Raw genomic sequence first — 22,726 nt, 5'->3', positions numbered from 1 at the left:
TGTAGTTTGTCCTCTGAGGGTGGAGCTGAAGGCTTGGAATGGAGAAGTAAACAGGCACGGGTATATAAAACACCTAGGTCAACATAGCCATTTCACCCATTAACCTGAAGTAGGTTTGGCCATTCTGTGACCAGTGTGTGTGTGTGTGTGCGTGCGTGCGTGTATGGAAGTGGGTAAACCTGTAACTTAGTAAACAGAATGAGCTTGGTCATTCAAGGGTCAAAAGGGGTTGAACTGAATTAGGAGTTGTTTGAATTAAGCAGTATTAGTAGAATTTTTTCTGTTTATGTTGAATTTATAGCAGATTACAAATGAAACTTTCACTAGATTATGTAGACATTTTGTTCATTCTTCCTGAAAAGTTCTTGCTAAACTGCATTTCCATCACCTGCTTAAACTGTCATGTGAACTTCATTTGCAGATATGTATACTTGAGAAGCTTGGGGTAAAACTAAGATTCTCTCTGTGTGATTCTGGGTTTACCCATGAGCAAATGTCGAGGCAGAAGTACTTCCCGAACAAATCCAGCAAAGGTCAGAGGTGAGGGTCAGGGGTCAGAGAGGCGTAGCCTCAGTGCAGGAGACGCCCCCCAGGTTTACTCAGTGTAAAAAGAGTCCATTCAGTCTGGCTGCATGAGCAGAGTTTGACAAAAGTCCACTGTGTGGGGCCTGTACCCCCACCACACACACACTCACACGCACCTCCTCCAGTCCCCGTGCATACACACACAGGACACAGACAATGGAGGGTTTCTGGTCAGAGCCACATACATGTTAACCTGACATACTTGAAATACTACTGAAACGATGCATAGGTTTGCCTGTTCAAATAAAGTAATTTAACCAGAATAGACGTACAAATACCTTCCGTTTATTTTACTTGGCACTTTACAGTGCAGAAGAATAATTAGCTATGTAAAAGTAGTAAGACAAAAACAATGTGGTCACGTTCAAAAATTATTTGTTAGACAAGACAAATATGGGCCAAAGTAAAAAATCTGCAAACAATAAAACATAAACAAGGTTTTGTATGTCATAACCATTTTTAATATATAACAGATGTCTTCATCTGTCAAGTCCTTTATGGCTTCATGTATGTGTCCAATTCATTCTGACTTAAGATGTAAATCTTTAAAAACAAGTCACATACAAGACACAAAATAAAGGCTCAGTAATTCCCTTAAAAGCCTGGCACTCTAGGTTTTAGTAACAGTCGGAAGCGAATAAAGAAATGACAGGATAAAAGTAAATGTGGGATCATGTTAATAAAGAGCATTTCACCCAATGCGACTTTGCAACTTTGCTCACTAATAGTTTTCTGAAAACATGGTATATGGTAAAGAGGAATAAGACCTATAGTAGTAGAAATAAAGTAAAACTGTGACACTATATATCTCAGGACATAGGCTTTATATTAGTGTCTCTTTAGAGCTGACCCTCTTTCCCTACACAGAAAAACTGAAGCTGTGGTATGCAGCCCAATGTAGATAAGCGACCCCTGATTCACACAGAAGCCTCTATTAACTCACTGACAGTTAATGTTCGCATTTCTAACCCCAACAACAAACCAAACCTTCCTCCAGTTGTTCTTTTTTTTTTCCTATATCTCGAACCAAGTGTATCTTTAAAGTGCAGTGATGATCTGGTTTGTATAATTTAGGCCCCATCCTCCTTTCCCTCAGTAAAATGGTGGATTATGTCTTTATCCCTGGGTAAGCCTGCACAGCACGCAGCTCAAAGGTAATGAAGCACTCTGTGATCTGTGTCCAGATGAATCTAAAAATTCCCACAGCACCACTGTATTTTAAAGGAAATGAGTTTTCCCTGAAAGCTCCCATCAAACCTATGCTTTCCATTCGGAAACAGCTATAGACTGTGTGACTGCCTACAACCTGGTGTAAGAATCACAGACCTGTTGCTATTTTAAAAACTGTAATAAATAGAATGGGACGGAATTTTGAATAGCAGTAATCTTTGCTGAGGAAATTTGCTTTAATGTGTCTGAGAAAAACTGAAAACATAAATGGCAGTTGATCAGTAGATCAAAATCTGTTTGCCAATCAAAATGAGCTTCTACTCACTTTTTCTGTGTGGCACCAAAATTTACATTTGCCAATTTTACCAATATACAGTTTGTTTTTTGTGATTAGACTAGATTTCAGTGTAAATCGGTCATACTGTGAAATACCCAAATTATACCCAAATTAAGTCTTGGAGGCAATGCAGCAACAAGTCCAAGTAGAAATAAAAGCTTAAATGGTATAATTGCTTCATGTGTCTCAGATCATTTGTGTCAGTCCCGACTATCACTTAAGCCACTGACAAACAAAACTCACAATAAAACCAGCCTTGAAATCCAAATAAAGAATCAATTGAATCAGGGTGACCAATGCAAAGCCAACACTAATGACTTTATCTGAGAGGTTTTATGGATGAAGCTTTTTTAAAGCAGACTTTAAACTGACCTATTTGATTTGTCAACTCTTGAACACACTACAGAGCCTTAAGTGAAAAAGACTTCCCTCTACACTGTTTTTATTTGTTAATAGTAATTTCAGTATTCTCAATGATATGTTAATACTTTCTTCTCAGCGCTCCTGCACAAACTCAAGTGTGCTGTTAACCTCTGCTGATAGATTGAGCATGTTGAGTGATCTGTTGCAGACACCGAGTGACCCGAGCCTCCCTCAGATAGTCCACTGTGACCTGACTTGCCCATTGCTTCCATTTTATCAGCCTTAGTCAGTGGAGTGTTGATGTGAGCCGGAGGCTGGAAGGTGGCTACACTCATCATCCTGGATGATGAGGAACTTCCAGCTTCTTTGGTCTCACTGCAGTTGTGTTGTAAATGGTTCGTCTTGCACCACCTGGCAAAGCGCCTTATTTAAAACACTCTGCAACCTTCAATTGGATGTATTCTTGCCCACTGAGATTTCCCACACAGTCAGTTCGGAATATATGGGTGAATATATTTGACGTATGTATTTTCTCACTGAGACAATGACATGAACCAATTTTGAAAGTGATTAATATACACATTGTTCTTTTCTAATCTGCAAACTGTTAGCAGAAAAACTCATTCAAAATAAAAAACACAATGAAAAATGTCAGCCTGTAGGTGCCGCTATGCAAAAAGCCAAGGGATCGCCATCTACGAATCATGAATGCCTGTACAAAATGATGCACCATGCAAAAAAGGACTAAGTTAGGACATTAACAAAGTCAGTTAGATATCAATGACATACACAGTATACATGTAATCTTCTCTTACTTTGAAATCTCGGGCAATTTATTCGAGACTTCAGGAAAGTAACAGCTTACAAGGAGCTTTTAAAGGCAACATAACAACATAATTAAAATATAGTGAAATTAAACCACTGAATAAAGTAGGTCTCCAGTCGATGATCATCACTAAAGCAAAAACATAAATCAAGTACTAAAGCTCTGAAGTATGCTTTTACTATAAAAGACTATAAAAGGGGCACCAGAAACACTGCAACAGATACAAGCGAGAGAAAAACTAAAGCAATGTACTGCACTACAAAACAATCAGCCGAGAGTCAGTCATTATATTCATTATAAAAGTCTATTTCTATCATATAAAACAAGACTATTTCTTCCTAGAACAACGGCTTTAGCATCAATGCCATCTAGTAATGTTTTGTCAGTGTCTTAAATCAACACTTTTTCTGCAAGAGAGTCAACTGACATGTAAGACTGTTAAAGGTCCTTGACATCAGTTGGGTTTTGGCAAACGGGTGGAGAAATGGCATAGTAAGCCCACCGAGTTATTGCAATCTAAACCGGACCAAACTGGCATGCTATGTTACATTAATACAATGAATTTTATTGTGATTTCAGTATGCTGAGTGAAGCATTCGTGTAGTTGTCTGGCACTGCAGGCCCATTCTTTAAACATAAGAGTTCATTCATGCCTATGTGGTTATCATAAGTGGTCATATGGCCTGTTGCACAGCCTGGCATCTGTTCATGTCTCAGCTGAGTCAAATCGCATGCTGAAAAGAGGGAGAGCGAGTGGGGGACATTAATGTGATGCTATGATACAGGAAAATAAAAGTAGTTGCTTCAAGTTTGTAGGAGGCAGATGTTTTTAGAGTGTGGTTGAAAAATAACTTTGTTTGGTCCCTGTCCTTTTTTTACACGACTTACACCTGTTCAATTCAATTTAACTTTATTTATATAGCACCAATTCACCACAAAGTCATCTCAAGGCACTTTACAGAATAAAAATTAGTCTGATTATTAAAAATCTATAAACCAGCTACAGAATGAATTTTGCCATGAAGTTTAGATCAGCTGCATTGCTCATTGTTTTGCCTCTGTACCTGCACTGTGCTCTGCTGCCACTTAAACCTATACTGTGAATGGACTGAAAGTGGATAAAGGGGGGCTCGGGCATACTTACACTTTTCCTATTGGGCCACCAAACTATTACGCCTGCCCCTGGCTGGAGTTTGAGAACAGCTGTAAGCTGTATGTAGCGTACATAGCTCCATTCAAACAGCTGGATGGAGGGCAGTGTCGTTCACCTTTCAGTGCCATACTGTAACAGAGCCGTTTGACATGAGACAGCCCCCTAGGTGTCTCACTTTCTCAGTGTTTGTATGGGCTGGAGCGTACACCGGCTGCCCGCCTGCCTGCTGCTCGTCTGGCTGACTGACTGCGTTGACGTCAGCGCGGTGTTGATTTGCTAAGGCGAGAGAAGAAAGGAGTTAGTGCGTGTTGAGAGAGCGGGTACTGCGAACTGCCTTACTATGCTGTAGCCCCAATCCCCCTACACTATACGGAATCAAAACGTGCAACTTAGGTGAGTACAAATCCAGACTAAACGAAGCTGCAGTTTCCCGGCGACAAGTGCCAGACCCGCTACTCTGCGTGCGTTTGCCACGGTTTTCTCTGTGTACTTTCATTCACCATATGGATGTTTTGATGCATTTGTAGCGCCGGGAAGCGTTTTGCTTGTCCCCGTTCAACCTCATGCTGAAGTTAGCAGCAAACGCGACTTTGGCACGCAAGTTGGATCTGCGCACCGGAGTGCTGGATGGAAACAAGTGTTCACCTGATTGCGCTGCAAGGTGTTGAAGTTTGCATTTACGCACGGTAGCCTTTTGTAGACATGTTAAAGGTTGACGTAACCCCCCCTCTCGGTCTGGTTTAGTATGCTGGAGATCGCAGCCAGAGGACGTGAGGTCTGGCTGTTTCACCGGGAGCCAGACAACATATGACGCCTGGCTCCATGTGACTTTTCTGGAGAAATCGCGTTTGCTCGTTTTGATGGAAATTATGCATTTTTTAGACGGCGACACTCTTGCCCGTCCTTGCGTCTCCAGACGCACCAGTGTGGCTCATTTAGTCGTGATGACATCATGATGAGGACTGTAGACACGGGTCTTTATACTCGAAACAATCCCAATTTCAGTCAGCGTACAGTCAGACGACAATTGATTGACAGGCAACTGGATGTTAAATTGGTCACCAATACTGAGGCAGCCAGTAGCACGCGCAGCATACTGTGAGGTGGGGAACTGTTAACAGATGCAATGGCAAATTGATTTGTTATCGAGACTGTCTGATCTCTGTCTTCCCCCTTTCACTCATTTTCCCTCGGCCCCTTAGTCAGCTTTCTGTGAACCGTGCTCCTTTTATCGTTAATTATAACAAGCCAGGGTTTTTCAGTATTTCCTGCCTCAAACAAAGTCCACCTGTGCGTTGCTCTGAGAAGAGCTGGCTTCAATCGGCCAGAGACCCTGGCAGCTGTCTGTCTCGGGTCTAGGCTACTTTTTAGCCCTCTCAGTGTCTGATTGTCCCCTCTTCAGAGACTCTGTACCATTTTGCTCTCTACACGTTCGTGTGTGTCAATGTGGCTCGTGGTCTGGAATATTGAACGGTGTTTATTCTTGTTGTGGCTGGGTCGCCAAGGCGCGCGATCGCAGACAACTCGTGATCAGATTGATTATGCTTTGCCTTATGGGAAGTCTAGTGTGGTTATTGTCAGCGGTCTACATTGTCCTCCAGGGGGGAAAGCTCTCCGGTCTTTATGTACTTAATGTAGTGCGTGATGCTTTGCATAATGCATAACGCCGTGTATAATTTGCGCGGTGCGGCCGGCCAATATTAACGCCGTCTAGACGCACACAGCCACGTCCTTTATTAAACCGACGCGTTAAAGCCCCTTAACAGTAACTTTCCGATTGTGTCCCAGTGAAGCTGTGGTTGATAAGCCACAGAGCGCAACAAGCATGGATCATTGACGGGGCCATAAATCGCAGCTATTGGCTTACCTGTCATAAAGATAATGCTGGATTTTAGGCATGACCTCTGTTGACTGAGAGGGTGAGCTTACTTAAAATGAGAACTGTGATTTCATCATTACCTGTCCAATATCGATTTTGTCAATGTGGCGAAGAGACAAAAGTGTTCAGTGTCCTAGAAGCCGGCAACGCTGTTAATTTTCCGTGATCCTCATCTCAAACAATAGCTGCCAGCACTAGTTACCTACTGCATGTTATGTTTTTGGACTTTGGTGATTGTCGGTATTCGATGTGAGCTCTCACATCTGGAAGATATTGGTATTGTATTTCTTTTTTAAAGTGGTGAGGCTAGATGGTTATTTCGCCCCCCTTTTTTCTGTTTCTATAAATGTTTTGTTCTCAAGCGGGGATAAATGAAAGGAAGTGCATAGAAACTTCTCTTTTTTATATGTAATAAAAACAAAATTAGGCTCTTTGAAAATAAAATTCAGGATAAAGAAAAAACTAAAGGTTAAAATGAAAGTACTCAAAAGAACAACAATTTGTTAACAATGAATAGAACTAAATGACCTGATTCAAATCTGACATTATAAACCTAATATATTGACTAGATAGAGTAGATGAAAATTGACCACCATTGAGCTCATCCATAAAGTGGGTCAATAGAGGCACTCATGCGTTCATATAGTATGTTTAATTAGAATATGCAAGAGAGTAGGTGACGATATGAGCTGGACCAATATATTTCCTTCAAGTTGGAAAATCACATTGACAGAATTTACAGAGAAAATAATTAGATTGAAATACATGTAGAGGCATAACAGTTTATTTAATTTAATCCAATCTTTAATATTTTAGTGCAGGGCAAAGTATGCTGTAGCTACAGTATATGAGGTGAAGCAACATGTTGCCCTGTTTACTTGCATAATTCAGTTACAGTCAGAGAAACATTGCTTCATTTGGGATTTCTGACATCGGTGACTGAGAGCAGAGCAGGGTGTTTGGTGTGACGGCGTTGTGTGCTTTTGCCTCGTCCTGCTTTCCTTTCCACCCATTTCTGGCCACTGCTCTCTGCTCCCGGCTGTGATGGGAATACTGAGTAAGATGCTATTTAATTTCAGAAAAGGCTGCTGACGGTCTTTGTGAGGCAAGCAGCAGTGAAAAACCACAATTAACACTTTAACTGGTGCACATCCCCAGATAACTAAATGAAGACATGTTTTTACCATAACATATGTTGAACTGATTGGTATGCAGGGTGAGCCTGTTGGACGGCTCACAAATTGTCTCCCTTCAGAAATCTACCGTCAATACTCTGCACTGATTTTTAAGAACAATGCCACTGCACAGTGTTTACCATCCCTGCAGGATATTTGCAATTTAAAACTCCATTGACTTCATACTCCCCATTTACAAAATAGATAGTGGTATACTTTAAATACATTTGACAAATTAAATATGTACGATTTTTAAACTGCAATAAATAAATGTGGTTTGTGTACCTTTTTATGAAAAAACAACAAATAGGAAACCATTAACCGATTCAATAAAAACAATATGTTTAATAAAAAAAAAAAAAAGCACATGCTGGATTTTAAAGGGAAAAAAAATTTGTTATGAAAAACACTTTTTGCTGTTGCGTCAGATTTTACTAGAACTGATTTTGTTTTTCATTCTGTTTCTTCTTAAGGTTTTGTTTACAAACATAGCTAAAAACACTGCTCAGCGGGGAAGCGATCCTCATGAGTCGGCCTCGTGGACATAATGGATTTAACTAAAATGGGTATGATACAGCTCCAGAACCCCAACCACCCCACTGCTCTGCTGCAGAAGGCCAACCAGATGCGTCTAGCTGGGACTCTGTGCGATGTGGTCATCATGGTTGACAGCCAGGAGTTCCACGCTCACCGAACTGTGCTAGCCTGCACCAGCAAAATGTTTGAAATCCTCTTCCACCGCAGCAGCCAGCATTACACCCTGGACTTTCTTTCACCAAAGACATTTCAGCAGATTTTAGAGTATGCTTACACTGCCACCCTTCAGGCCAAGGTGGAGGACTTAGATGACCTTCTGTACGCTGCAGAGATTCTGGAAATTGAGTACTTGGAAGAGCAATGCCTCAAGATTCTGGAAACAATCCAGTCCTCGGATGAGAATGATGCTGATGTCAATGCAAATGACGGGAGCACAGAGGAGGAGGATGACCGCAAAGGCCACACCGGAGCCAAAAACTCCAAAAAACATTCCATAGAAAGCCCCTATCTGTCAGATACCCAGCAGGTGTCCACCATGGCTGGCATGGTGGACCAGAGTCCCTCTGTCTCTACTTCCTTTGGTGTCTCCACCCTGAGTCCCACCAAAGCTGCTGTGGACAGCCTGATGAGCATTGGCCAGTCTCTGCTCCAGCAGGGCTTCAGCGGTGGCAACTCCCACCACCTGATGACTGAAATAAAGACTGAAATGATGCAGGTGGACATGGGTGGTAATGGCCACGACAGCCCTCAGAATATGGAGTCCAGTGCCTCGAGCAATGGAGAGCGAAGTGGGGAGGATAGGAACCGAGATGGTCCTGGAACACCAACCAGGAGCAGTGTAATCACCAGTGCTCGTGAGCTGCATTATATCCGCGATGAAAACATGGGAGATCCCCAAGCCGAAGTTAGCCAGATGGGGCTGGAAGCAATGGCCGGGATGACAGAGAAACATCTGGCCTCATTGTACTTACCTGTCAATCATAAGTCAGATGCCATCATGTCCATGCCGGCATCCATGGCCTCCACTCTCCCCATGTCTCCGGCTCTGGCTATGTCTATGGACTTCAGTGCCTATGGGGGACTCTTGCCTCAGAGCTTCATCCAGAGAGAATTCTTCAGCAAGCTTGGGGAGCTGGCAGTGGGCATGAAACCAGATGGCAGGAACCAGCACGAGCGTTGCAATGTTTGCGGAGCAGAACTGCCAGATAACGAAGCTGTGGAGCAGCACAGGTAAGCCATGTTTTCTTTTGAGTAGCTGCTTGCTAATTGTTTTCGCCCTTTAAATATATCTTCCATTTCACCCTCTACGCACAGCTGTTCAGTACAACGGTTTAGTGCTTTGTGCAGGATTGTTTGAATATTATGTGCGGCTGAAACTGAAAGTCTTAAGTCATTTGACCTCGGAATTTCCCAACATCCTACTAATTACACATATCAGGTAAATAGTTGCTATGAGTAACGGGCTCAGTTAAAAACTTCAGCAGTTTTAAGTTACCTATATTTGGCCTTGGGAAAAATGTGTAGTATTCTATAGTACTGTCTCTTTAATGTTTGACTCGAGGTGAATAGATACAGTCGGTTATTTTGTTTTCCTTTTGACTTTCTTAAGCAAATACTATTCGTTTTACATGTTGGGGATTATAAAGGCTAACAACAATACTTATTCACCCATCTTTTTAGAAATGAGCAACTGACGTTTACTGATGTACCAAAGCCTTAAGTCTGTGTAGTTTGCTGCTCAGAGGCCCAGATATCCAATTCTTCAATATCTCCCAAGCTTGCCCAGGTGACTGCCGAAACAGTGCTGTCGTAACACTGTCTAAGACAATTAGACACACGTTACAAGATGTGGGCGGCAGCTATCACACACACTTACTAAAGTGGTACCCCCTCATCCTAGATCTCGCTCCCCTCCCCTTTCCAATAACTGCACAGGGGTGGCCCTTATTAGCTTGATAATTGGAGTAGACGGTCACCCCAGGAAATGAGCGCTGAACCTGGGCTCTGAGGTAGTTCTAGGACAACGGAGTGGTAGCAAACCAGCACAGTGCTATTTCAATCGGTGCATAAAAATAAATCTTAAGGCCTGGAAACTTCACTCAAAATACAGAATCTTACCTGCACATGATTTGTCCCACTACAGGATTAATGTCACAGTACAGTTGTAATTGTGTGAATATCTGCATCTGTCAAACTTTTATCAGTCTTGTGGAATGTACTTGCATCACTTCTTTGTAGATTTTGCACGGTCAGAGTGTTTTTGTGACTGGAGGCTTTTTCTTACCTTGAAGGCCACCTTCTCACCTTGTAATGTTTGCTTAACTCGATAGGAATGCACAGTGGGTAAAGTTCACTTAAGGATTCAAACCCCTCACCCATCACCTCATACTTGAGGCAGTATCTTGGTATGCATGGCTAAAACCTGCACTGAGTCAGTCCAAGTTCCTCAGTCAGTTTTTAAATGTTTCTCAATATTTTATTTAGACAATACTGGATATTACAGAGCTGCTTTTTGGCAGCACTCTAATATTTTGTAGTGTAAAAAAGTTTTGTGGCCTTAATGTAGAAAGTGTAGAAATAAATGTTGCTCTATGTACGCTCAGGTCTTCCTAAGCCGGCGTTGAAATAGCTTTTACATGCACTATAGCTTCTGTGTAGGATGCAGAAATGTAGTCTTCCTGTGTTAGAGGACGGACTGCACTAGTATGTCTTGAGAAAAGTCTGGCGTGTGAAAGGGTTGCCTATGTTTCAAGAGGAATTTCATCAATTCGCTCAAGCTGGGAAATCTTGTATCAAAGGAGATTTCCAAACCGTTTCATGCATTGATCTTCCCACTTTGCCCCATAGCATACTAATGGGTTAATTTAGACTGGTTGATACATAGACACGACACTGTTTAATATTGTACGCGCTGTCCTGACAGCCTCGTGAAGTGTAGAAATCAAACATTGCATCATCTGCTGTCTGCTTTGCCGCTCGCACATGAAAGGCCTGCTGTACTACCCAGAGATGCTTGATAATTCAGACTCTTCTCATGTCCTCAAACATTCCATTGTGGGTCACTTGATAGTTTGTCAACTCCATGCTTTTTCAGTGTATAGTCTGTCAAGGTGTTGATTCTTTTGATGTGAATATGAGATGTTTTATTTCAGACGAGCAGAGTCATGTTTGCTTTGACTAATTACACATAATTTCCCCACAGCCACCGTGTCAGGGTCACCACTGCCTCTGCAGCACACACATAAAATAGTTGGCAGAGTTCACTTGGCGCAGGAAGGTCAAGTCAAACATGAGTGTAATTGTTTCCAGATGTGGCACAGGTCGTTGGTGTGTGTGTGTGTGTATGTGTTCGTGCGTGCATCTCTATGTTAAATGAATGCACCAGAAAGTACCAACTTCCTGTATAAATTTAGTCTATGCTCCCTTTCATTGCTCTGTGTCCTGAATTTTATGATTTAAAAAAAAACCCAGACTTAATCTATCATATACTGGTGTGTAAGAAGTCATATGCTGGATAGGGAAACTCCAAGATGTACAAGAGAAGGTACTTTGATGTCGGCTGGGTGTCAAAACATTAACACTACTTAAATGCAGATCGACCCAGAAGGAATCGAATAATGGCAAGTACCGAAGCTGGGATTGAATTGCTTGTCAGAACTGTCAGAATGTTTTTTCTCAGTGTTTTTGATCAGATATCTTATGGCTGTATCTGTATAAATCTTTTAATATTTTGCTATTAGTACCTGTGATGAAACTCATTTATTATATATAATAATTTGGAAGTAAGCTCCAAAGGAATTTATGAAGTTAAATGAAGGGCCACACTTTATCGGTGCCTCAGGGTATATTTAGTAATCCCCACCTGACCACAACTTTTCCGCTCCGTCTCTCTTCCAGCACTCTATCGCACCACCTCTCTACTGACAAGCCCTAGATTTATTTCTTAAAGGAAGCCCAGGGTGAGCATTGTTGCAGCTTCAGGGAGACTGGATTACAGCAATATTTTAGTAACCCCTGCACTAAGAAAATAATCACCACAGGAAGGGTGAGTGAATGATTATTGGGAAAATAAATGCATGATACAGGGGGCTAATTCCGCAGAGGCAGGGGAAAGAAAAAAAAAAAGAAAAGGCCTACACTGTTTGGTATTCCAAACACAGCATCCAATTCACGGGAACTAGCCTTGGGTTTATCTCTTTCACTTAATCGTCCATTCTCATGCAAATGACTGACCCTCGCTGTAATGTACATCACATAAGTGAAAAAAGAGCCTGTTTTAAAGGAGTGCTTTTCCAACATATAGCCGTTAAACATTACTGAAAACCATCAATGCTTTCACTCTCTTTTCATAGTACAGCCTGGTGTTTTTGAAGGGACAGAGGGGCTGTGCATGAATGAGACAAGTCAATAAATCCCTGCCTACACGTTCTGTTTTTGATCATTATTTTTGATGATTATGATTATGATTGATGGAAGTATTGGGGTATGGAGTGGGAGTTAGGGAAATAATCACACCCACATTAACCTCTGCAAGCGCACACTCTCGTGCGATCACTTCTTTTCACACACATTCCCCTCAGCAACAGCAGCAGCAAAAGCCAACACTCGCTCTTCCATTTCCTCTCCTTTTGTGGCAAAGGGGGACGGAGGGTGCTCTAATACCCCGGGCCCCAGGTGTTTAAACAGCGGGCCGAAGGCCCTTATCTGTGCATATCAGAGAGGGACAGATAACCCTTGGCACTCCTCCTCAGTAAACCAAGAGCAGATTGAGCCCAGATAGTGGCCCATGGTGTTTGTTGCAGGTGATAACGATGTATGCGCACACACATACATATATAACCTGCCCGTAGAGGTGAGGCCAGTGTAAGGTATACAAGTTGTTTCCTTACACATTGACACTTCACATAACCATTAACCACAGTTTTTTTTTATACATTTACTGCATGAGCAGGTGGGTAGTCTGGTTTAAATGATAACTATGATCCCTACTAGTTGTATATGTTGCTTAAGATGGAGTACAACAAAAGTAGTTAGATTTTGGCTGCAAAAAATCTCTACCTGCCTGACGTCTCATTAAATTTAATCCCAGCTTATCTCGTGAAATGTCGAACGGAGATCTTAATAAGTAATTTCACTTCCTGTTATGTGTTGTAATTTTGATAATAATCTCTCCACTACAGCAATACTCTAGCTTAAAGAGAAATTTGACTACATGAATGCTTGTGTCTCAACCTTTTACCTCTCATTGTCTGAGGCAGTTTTCACTTCACCACTCCATACCTCACTCCGTTCCACTGTCCATCTATACTTGCACTGGGTTCGGTCGCTGCCCTCCATTTGGATGAGCTGTAGTTTTGCCACACTTATACCCAAACAAGATCTTATGCAACACGATGCATCTGTTTTTAAAGGGACAAAGGGAATGCACTAAATATAATTTAATATGCATTTTGTTAATTAGGATTGTCCCAGATACTAAGACCAATCAGAGTATTACATTTAAAATGTGTGCTATTTAATTTCATTCAGGTTAGTGAATCGGTTTTTAGGCTAAACATAATATTTAAAAATTGATGGTCAGATACCTTTATCTTCAGAGCTTGTGATTCACGGCTATGAGATCGTGAGTTATTGGAAGGATATAGTTTCCACATTTTAGTTAGGTCCGTACATTAAGACCTATGTTTGGATTCATCAACTCCAGGTTCCTCCTGGCTACATGTCAAACTGTCCTTGGACACTGAACCCCAAGTTCTCCCAATGGTTCTATGGATAAAAGCACTATATAAGCGGATCATTTAAAGTATTTCTGTGCATATACTTATATGTTGGCAGTCTCCACTGTTTTAGACATTCTTTCAGATTCCATGTAGTAATTAGCTGATTTGCCATGTAAGCCGTTCAGGTGGGCTCAAACCGCACATACTGTTGTGTGTAGAATTTAAATTAAGTAAAAAGTGCACCTATTTGCCACAACTGGCACTGTGCCTCTCAGGGTTTGAAGTGCACACAGTGGCTCCATTTAACTACCTAGATCTTCACAAGTGGTAGTCAAATCAACACTTCAGAAGCCCGGGGGGGGGTGGGGATGTTTTTGTGACATAACAGATGTCACAGCCAAGTTTTCAATCAGGCAAATTATGGATTTTTTGCTTTGATCGCGTCTGTCACAAAATTGTGGTGATTTGATGAGTTGCTAGATCTAGCTAGCAATTTAAAGTAAAAAGAAAAACCCTTTACAGAAAAACATCAGCTGTTAACAACTTTTCTACACAAAAGTAGTTTTGTGTTTGGGCTCTATATGAAATGAAAACACAGTTAGGGGTTCAGTCAAACAAGCGGCGCCACATTCAGTTTGTAACCACAGAAGTTACTATCATCAAATGGCACCGATGTCCATTTGTGGAGCAGTGATCTGAAACAACGCAGGCTGTGTGACGCCACCTCTTATGATCAACTAGCAGCAACTTTCCCATCTCTCTTCTTCCTCTGTTTACTCTTTATGTTGTCACATACAGCATGTAAACCTACATCATTTAGCAACTAAATGAAAGAAAAAACTGAGGCAGTATTTTTTTTTTTACCAATGTGCAGAATTGTGTGTGCGTTTATAATCTCTTCCTCTGCTTAACTTCAGGAAGTCTTTTACTGTAAAGAAAACGAAAGAACGTTGCTGGCAGTGTGTAAAAATGATGGATATTTGTGTTTGTGTGCGTGTGTGCCTTCATTGCCTCAGTTTTGCTTTGTGAATACGATATATCACCTTTGGTCTGAAATAAAAAAACCTCAAACTAAAACTAAAGCAGCAGCGAGCTTATGATCCTAACCTGAAAAACTGTGCAAGCATTTTCCTGCTTCCTAAAAGCAGCTTGGGAACAAAGCATCTATTACATGGCAGTGGATTACCCTCTATTTGAAATCACTCAGTGAGCTAAGTCTCCTAGGCTTGCACTCAGAGGTACAGTACATGTTGGTGTAATAATCCAATAGCAGAAAAAGCCTCACTCAAAGAAAAAACCTCTCCAAGAAATACCTCAACTACAGACAACAGCAGAGGGCTTATTCAAGTCTGGCTGCCACATCGTCTCTTTATCCTCACACAGGTGCTTTTTTGCCCTTATTGGAGGTGCGGTTTTTGTTTATGCCCCTGAGGAACTTGTGCTTTGACCGGGCCCACGGTGATAGCCACAGCTGAGGCAGCTGCTGGCTGAGGCCCAATTATAGACAGGCTTTAAAAGGCTCTGGTTGAACCGTAAAGATTTACACCGCCATCGCTCTGATCTCAGATCTGGGCTCTGTCCTCACTGTCAGCATAGGGAGATGTATCGATTAAAGACTTAACACAGGGGGCTACATCATGTGGAGTAGACTACACACACAGGCACGCAAACACACACCTTAGTAAAGATCAAGCATTTTATTTCCTTGCAATGATGTCAGGTGGCAAGTCACCTTCTTACATCTGGTGAAGCTATTTTTTATTTTTTTTAAAGGAACTAAGATGCTCCTTTAGAAATGGAGGGACAGATGAAAAAGAGAGGGACAACATCAGCAGAGGGAGGGGCGGAGGTGGCGGCTATGGCAATGGAGGGAGGTGATCTAATCAGCCTGCTGATTAGATCACCTCCCTCTCTGAGATAAGTGTGGAAGGAGGTGCTTGTGCAATAAAAGTTTGCAGCTTGACTCGCTGGTTTGCGACCAGCTGCCTATATGTGGCTAACAGCGCTTAGCAGACACGGTCTTTGCTGATGCGGTCTGGCAGGGGCTGCAATGAAACAAACACACTGAGGCCTTTATCTATTGTCCCTGCGGGGGCCTTGTGGTCTGGAGGGAGGGATAAGGATACTGTACTGTAAGATGTGTGTGTGCGTGTGCGTGTGTTTCTATTTTGTTTTGTTGTGGCAAGGAAAGTGGGCAGGGTGTTAACTGGAACCCCCTCTCACCCAGCCTCCCCACAACTGATACTAATTAGAGTCAGTTATCAGGTGACATGCAAATGTGTTATCGGCCTCAACTTCCTGATGTATATCTCGATCACAGAAGCTGCTGTAAGCGTTGGCTGGGAATGAGGTTATGCTGCACTTTATCTGTAAATGCACAATGTGTAAAATACAGCAGGGAGGAGGCTTTAATTGCATTTTCCATTTGAGTGTGTGTTATTTATTTTTTTTTAAACTTCTATTTGAATTAGCAAACCTTCATTTCTTGGCAGACTTTCTTACTGTATGAAGGTACATGCATCATTGTCAACTTTCCCATTAAAAAAGGAAAAAGTCAACAGAATTACAATTATCTGGCCTTAAAGCTGAGTGGGTTTTAGTTCTAGTTCATAGAGCGCTGCATCTGTTCTCTTGAACCTGAAACCTCTGGGTTCTAATCCCATCGATATCCTATTAGCATCCCCTTTCCGGGTCCCCGTCACATGAAAGAAGATGTGTTGGTTCCTCCTCTCTGATTTTACCACTCTGGCAGACTGTAGGGATGACGGCTGCAATGAGCAAATGTGATGAAACCAAGGGGCCAATCCAAGTGTGCGCACAAATGCCCTCTGTGTGAACGTGTGTGCACGTATGTGTACGTGTGTGTGTGTGTGTGTGTGTGTTTGTGTGTTTTAAAAAAAAAAGAACCTGCCACTGCCACCTCAGAGGCCCCCTAGCCTTCCTGGGAAGTATCAAACCAGAGTCCTCTGTGGGTTTCCATCAAGAGAGCTTCTAATTAGCCTCTTTGTTGCCACTTGAATGGTTTGCCAGAAATTGGCAAGGGGCCCCAGTGGAGTGATACCAGCACACTAAGAAGCTGGTCATAAAAATTACCCCCATTCTCTCCACCATCACCTGTCACAAAGGAGCTCCCAGGTAGGAAACTGAGGCCAGAGCAGCTCCATTTAATTCACCTCTTCAGAGGCAGAGCAGTGTTTGCTCAACAGGTAGATCCTATGTCCTGCTTGCTATTAGAACATTTACCAGTTAGTGCAGTGACCTTTTTTAATGGATGTTACGATCAATTTGTTGCTTTTACAATAGCAGACTTGTCAGTGTTTAAACGTAGGGGGTTACCCTAAATAAAATCTCATTCAACTAAACAAATGTTGCCTGACCACAAATGAAATAACTTTCCCTTAGTTTAAACAAAAATACAGCTTTTACAGTGACTTAGATGATTAAGTTGAAGGAAATACTGCTGTTTCCTATGTAGAACAAATCACTCTAATTAATCCTTTTATTAATATTTTTTATATATAATTATTTTTCAGAGTATACATCATTTCTTTTTCATGTGCTTCTCTGTTTGAGAAAATTTTATTAGCATCTCATTAGTGGTTAATAGATTTTTCTTTTTTGTTTTTGACTGTTAACCTCAGAATTGCATTGCATTTAACTTGACATTTAATTTATGCTTGATGTAGTAAACAAACTACTAGTTATTATTTTAAACGCATTACTCCTTTTTAGGTTACCTTTGCCAAATTTAGGCTTAAAGGGTCAAGATTCAAAGGAATAGGAATTTTATTTCAAAAGATGAACACCATTGCGTTATCACAGAACAGCCTCTCTGCCTTTTACCTCATTCAAAATCCTCTCAGATCTATACTTGTGGCATCTGACATGTTGCTTGGTGAGCGTCGTGGCAGGAGTGCCATGAATGTCAAGGCGACTCGGAGCATTAGCGCCGACTGACACGTTTTAAGCTCCGCTGTAATCCAGGAGGGATCAGTTGGGTAAATCATGGCATAAAGCTTAAAACCATAATTGATTTATGTATTTGCTGACCAAAGACGCCCAGAGAGATTACCAGACAGAGAGAGCTGATGGATAGGCTGGCCCACCTCACACAGACTGCACGTGAGGTGGGGGTTGAATTCAACTGAAGGGAAGATTTGTCTGAAAACAGTGTGAGTCAGAGAATACATGTGTATATGTATTGAAAATATTATGATGCTGAACCTCTGATTTTGAATGGTTTATTAAATGTCATTGCAACAAAGCATCACACTTGACATTTTAATTGTTAGAAATTGTATCTGATATACAAATGCTTGTTTAGAGATGATGAAAATGGATCATTACGGATGTGCAGAAACAAGAAATATAGCATTATGTTTTTCCTGAGAACTTAGATTATAATGTGGTGTCAATATGTAGAAAACATTAAATAACAGAAAATGCTGAAATACGCAACAATCGGTGCAGATGATTAAACCTTGTTAAAAAATATTCATAATTTGTTTTTGTTTTAAAACAAAGCCAGGAATCTACATCATACTTGTTTACTGTTAGTGTTTTAGCCTATATGTAATTTTTAATTTATTGTGATATGTTTAGTTTAGATTTACATTACATTCTCATTTGTTATAGTAGCTATTGGCTGAATATTTCACTTTCTGACTTCATCAGTCCCCTAATTGTCATCATAATTTTCAGATTGCCACTGACGTATCTGATAGTGAATGTCATTTAATCCTTTAGATTGTTTTCCTGCCATAATCAGCTCATGAATTTCTCTCCTGACACATTATGAATCCTCTTTTTCTTGTTTACTGCCTGACTGTCAGGCATCTCCAAGGTCTCTCTTGACCGCTTCCAGATTGTTTTGTGTTTGTCTGTTTGTCCCTGGGCCCCGAAAGGCGAGAGTGGAATAGTAAAAAGAAGGGGGGAAAAAAAGCCATTCCATTTCCTGGACTGATCACTGAAGCGGGTGGCTCTGACATGTCATGACTCAAACAGCATCATTTCTGCCACTCCTGTCTCACTGCTGACCTTACAAATGATGTTGTAGGCTCCCGCCATATGCCATTAAGCATGGTGTAAAACAGGATGGGGTTTTATCCCCCTCATACGTGCCACAGCAGCCAGACTCCTGCAGTCTTCACTCCCTGCTCTCACCTTTCAGAAAAGAAAAGCAGATTACAGTGGCAGTTTTCTGTCTGATGGTTTTGGCCATACACTCTCTTTTTTTCTTCCTCTTCCTCCTTCCCTGTCTGTGTTTTATTGCCTCCTGTGAGTGTTGGTCTGAGGCGAGGAGCTGAAGCTTCCCTAACAGGTGTTTGGGTGCTTATCGCCCACGTCTGTGCCCTTATCTCTGGCCCTCAGCTTCCTGCATCCTCTCTCGTGCATGCCTCAGAGTGGGGATATATTTCACTTAGCCTCTGACCCGAAACCTCTCTCTCTCTGTCTCTCTCTCTCTCTCTTACTCTTTTCCTCTATTTTTCCAACCACTATTTTATTCAATCAGAAAACAATTAAATAAAATGAATGTGTTGACACTAAAATTTCTTAAGACATGCCAAAAGTGACATTGGTAAATTGCTTAATTGTCTGGCTTTTCTTCTTGTAAAAAATGTAGACTAATGGTTGTCAACATTTTAAATAATTGTTAAGAACCCAATCAATTAATCATCCAGTTATTTTAGCATTACATTATACACAGTGAGCATCAACCATTGTTGTAGAAAAATGGTTGAATTGGAGTAGAAATGTCTTAGCGGCTTCAGCTCAGAATGAGCTTTGATGGTGTTTGGAGCAGTGAGTTTGATCCAGCATTTTGTTAGAGTGATTGGTCTCAGGTTTTAGCCCCACCTCCACATTTCCTCTATCCTTTCCTGCTCCCAAGTTTCACACAGGGACAAAGGCTAAAGTGTCTGTAGGATGGGTTGTGATGCTGGTTTGGAGGGGGTTGACCCCCTCTGAGGGCTTGACAGAGGCCCTTCTTTTTTTTTTTTCTTCTTTTTTTTTAATCCCTGTTTTCAGTGGGCACAGAGAGGAGAGAGCCCACAGCCTAACACCCATGAGAGAGTCTATTGTGAGCGGCAGGCTCTGTTACAGTAGGATGGATGCAGGGGTCTCAGGCCCAGAAAAACGGCTGGGTCAGCCAGACCCCTGTTATTTACAGTAGGCTCTTTCATTGGCCGGGTGAAACAGGAGACCTGTTCAGAGGTGGAGGTGGAGGGGGCTTCACTGTTTGTGCTCAGCCAGGCCTCCACCATAGGTCAAAGAGCATGGGGGTGGGGCCACAGAGGTTACAGATCTGACTTTTGTCTCTGTGTTGGGGGATTCTGCTTTTAGAGGAAGTCGAAAAGGTGGGGGCTTGCTCCAGAGAGAGAGAGAGAGAGAGAGAGAGAGAGAGAGAAAGCAATGTGATGACACACAGTTACTTTTTAAATGACATAACTTAATGAGTTGTAGAGCTGAAGAATTTGAGGAAAATCATTTTTTTTTCTATATATTTAAAATTTTTATATTAATTTAGCATTTTCTATTTATATAACAACATCTCTGTATGTGTGTTGCACAAATAATTGGTTCAGTTTTGTTCAAACTTCTGTTTGAGAACTTACAGAAAAAACTGAAGTGTTAAATCAAAGACATTATCAAAGCATTGAAAATATTCATGTTTACTTCTGTAACAAAATAAATTGACATGACTTTGTATTAACACTGTATAGCAAAATTTTCAGCCCAGTCCTACAGTTGACTTGGGCACAATTGCAAAACTGATGTGCATATTAGTTTAACGAAAATGTCCAGCTCCCTGCAGTAGTAAAACTGAACTCTTTGAAATCATAATTTGGCTTCAAAAATTATTAATTGTTCAGGTAGGTTGGGTTGATGGGCTGTATACGGATTTGATGGGTTGCACATTCAATAGCCGTTGCTTGATATATATATATATATGTATATATGTGTGTATATATATATATATATATATATATATATATATATATATATATATATATATATATATATTGACTGATGGAAATTGAATGGTGTGAAAATGTACTGTTGATTTCACTTGAGTTTAAGAAGTATATATTCTGATATGTTCTGCGGAATGTTTTTGGACTATTAATCAGATAATAGTAGTTTCTTACTTTACAACAGCAACAAAATTTTTGCACTTTCTCTTTTTATTTATGGAAGAAGAAGCACTGCAAGGAAAGAATGCTGTTCACTTTCGCTCTAGTAAACAAGATATAATTTAATAGTGGATGAGAACCAAAGAGCAAAGCCCAGTGGGTGGAGAACTCAATAGGTGCTTTTTGTCATTATTTTTAGCCATGTAGCACACAAAAGTGGAAATGAAACACCATCACAAATGACGCATAGTCACTTAAATTGTCCTGAAGTGGTTCCTTGACCTACATAAGTATAACTTGACTTGTTATAGAAACTAAAGAAAACATAAGTGGTTTACAGCAATGTTTTATAACCCAAGGAGAAACTTGATAAAACTTGGAATAATCCAAAACCAATATGGTCTCAAAGCACGTTAGAGTAAAACAACAACAACAAAAAATTACTTTTCACCCTTACAGTGAAACTGTTGCCGCCAAGTTTATTAAACTTAATCCTACACGATCCATTACCAACCTAATTCCTGTTTGTTGCCTTTCATTAAGAAATGGGAAGTTGCCAAGGGCCTGGTTTAGCATGAGAAGGAGAACCAGTACCATCTGTCCAAAAGACTCAAGTATAATCTTAACATAATCTTAGTGTCCTCTTTAGACATTCGGAAGCAAGGATGGAGGGTAAAGCCAAGCAGAGACGTACAATAAGGACAGCAGTCTCCCAGGCATTCTTTTGCCAGAACAGATTTTATTATTTCTACTTGGACAAAGACAGGAGGGGTTAAGGGTCAGCAGGCGAGAACTTTACAGATGAAGCGGGGTGCAGTGGGGGGTGGTTGGGAGTTTGATGTGACCCCCCTCCACCTCTCACCCCTATTGTCCTGAGACATCACAAAGACTCCTGTCAAATCTAGTGGTCAGTACTTCGACCAAAGCCACAGAAGCAACAGAGGGTTTGAATTTGGCCGAAGCCGCCACCTTTGACCAATCAGGAGACAGAAAGGCAAGGGTTCTTCTCAAACATCTTTTTGTTTCAAAAGTGAGAAGGAGCAGGAAAGAATTGATTTGTTCAGTGTTAGACCATAAAGGACTATTTACACTTCTTGTAAATACTGTAGTTTTGCTCCACTATGCATTTGACATCTGTAGGTTTGCATTTCCGTATATAGTTTCTTACTATAAAGTAGCATTCATACGTAAACTAGCCTTCATACAAAACTGCCCAACAATTTGTAAACTATTTACCCTTCAACTGGCAAATTACAATATATCTTAGATTACAGGTTATATTAATCCCTATGTTGAAATGTTGTACTAAGTAGATTTGGTTAAACAAAAATCTCCAACTGTAAAATTTCCCCAGACTTTTAAGCAGTTTTTCCACTATAGGTCTCCAATTTGATCTGCAGTAAAAAGTAATAGTCAGCTAGTAACACTTTCCCATCGTTCTACACATTTACCTGGGAGCAAGGTGCTGGGATGCATTCAATTCTTTTATATTGCTATTTAGCAAAAAATCGTTATCTAACAATAACATAACGTAAAATTATTTACGTACAGTAACTGTGGTCACGGAGGAGCATCATTAACTTTTACAATATTTGAGAATATTTTATTACATTTATTTGTTGTCAAATGTTTGTCAGGCTTTTCTTTTGATATTGACATTGTCCTCATTGCGAACAGCCAGTCTTTCTGCTCGTTGCGATAGCTGGCCGCACGGTGGCCGGGTCTGTACAAGCTCTCAGAGGTCAGTGGACATGGTGCAGCTTTCACATGGCCCTGAGGTCCTGACCCCCACCTTTGTTGGCCATATTCACCCCCTTCCTTCCAGCAAGGACCGAAGCCCTTTGAGCC

At 41.1% G+C, this 22,726-nt stretch overlaps 1 protein-coding gene across 5 annotated transcripts in view; it reads left to right on the top strand.

Annotated features, from left to right (window-relative positions):
- The first annotated feature begins 4,391 nt into the window (after positions 1 to 4,391).
- The window catches only part of zbtb16a (zinc finger and BTB domain containing 16a), a 128,852-nt gene continuing 110,517 nt past the window's right edge, over positions 4,392 to 22,726 (top strand). Inside the window, exons 1-2 of one of the 5 annotated variants that reach the window (XR_010912158.1) lie at positions 4,392 to 4,827; positions 7,962 to 9,255. Coding sequence is in view for 3 of the 5 variants with exons in the window: in XM_067492520.1 (XP_067348621.1) it covers positions 8,036 to 9,255 (1,220 nt within the window). In the remaining 2 variants the exon portion in view is untranslated. Of the gene's footprint in view, positions 4,828 to 4,903; positions 5,538 to 7,961; positions 9,256 to 22,726 lie in introns of those variants that run through there. The other 4 variants (XR_010912157.1, XM_067492520.1, XM_067492517.1 and 1 more) reach the window with 4 other exon arrangements.

Source organism: Channa argus, chromosome 22 (assembly GCF_033026475.1).
Source record: "Channa argus isolate prfri chromosome 22, Channa argus male v1.0, whole genome shotgun sequence".
Classification (NCBI taxonomy): Eukaryota; Metazoa; Chordata; class Actinopteri; order Anabantiformes; family Channidae; genus Channa; species Channa argus.
The sequence above is the reverse complement of the archived record's forward strand: the minus strand, read 5'-3'. Positions and strand labels throughout refer to the sequence as shown.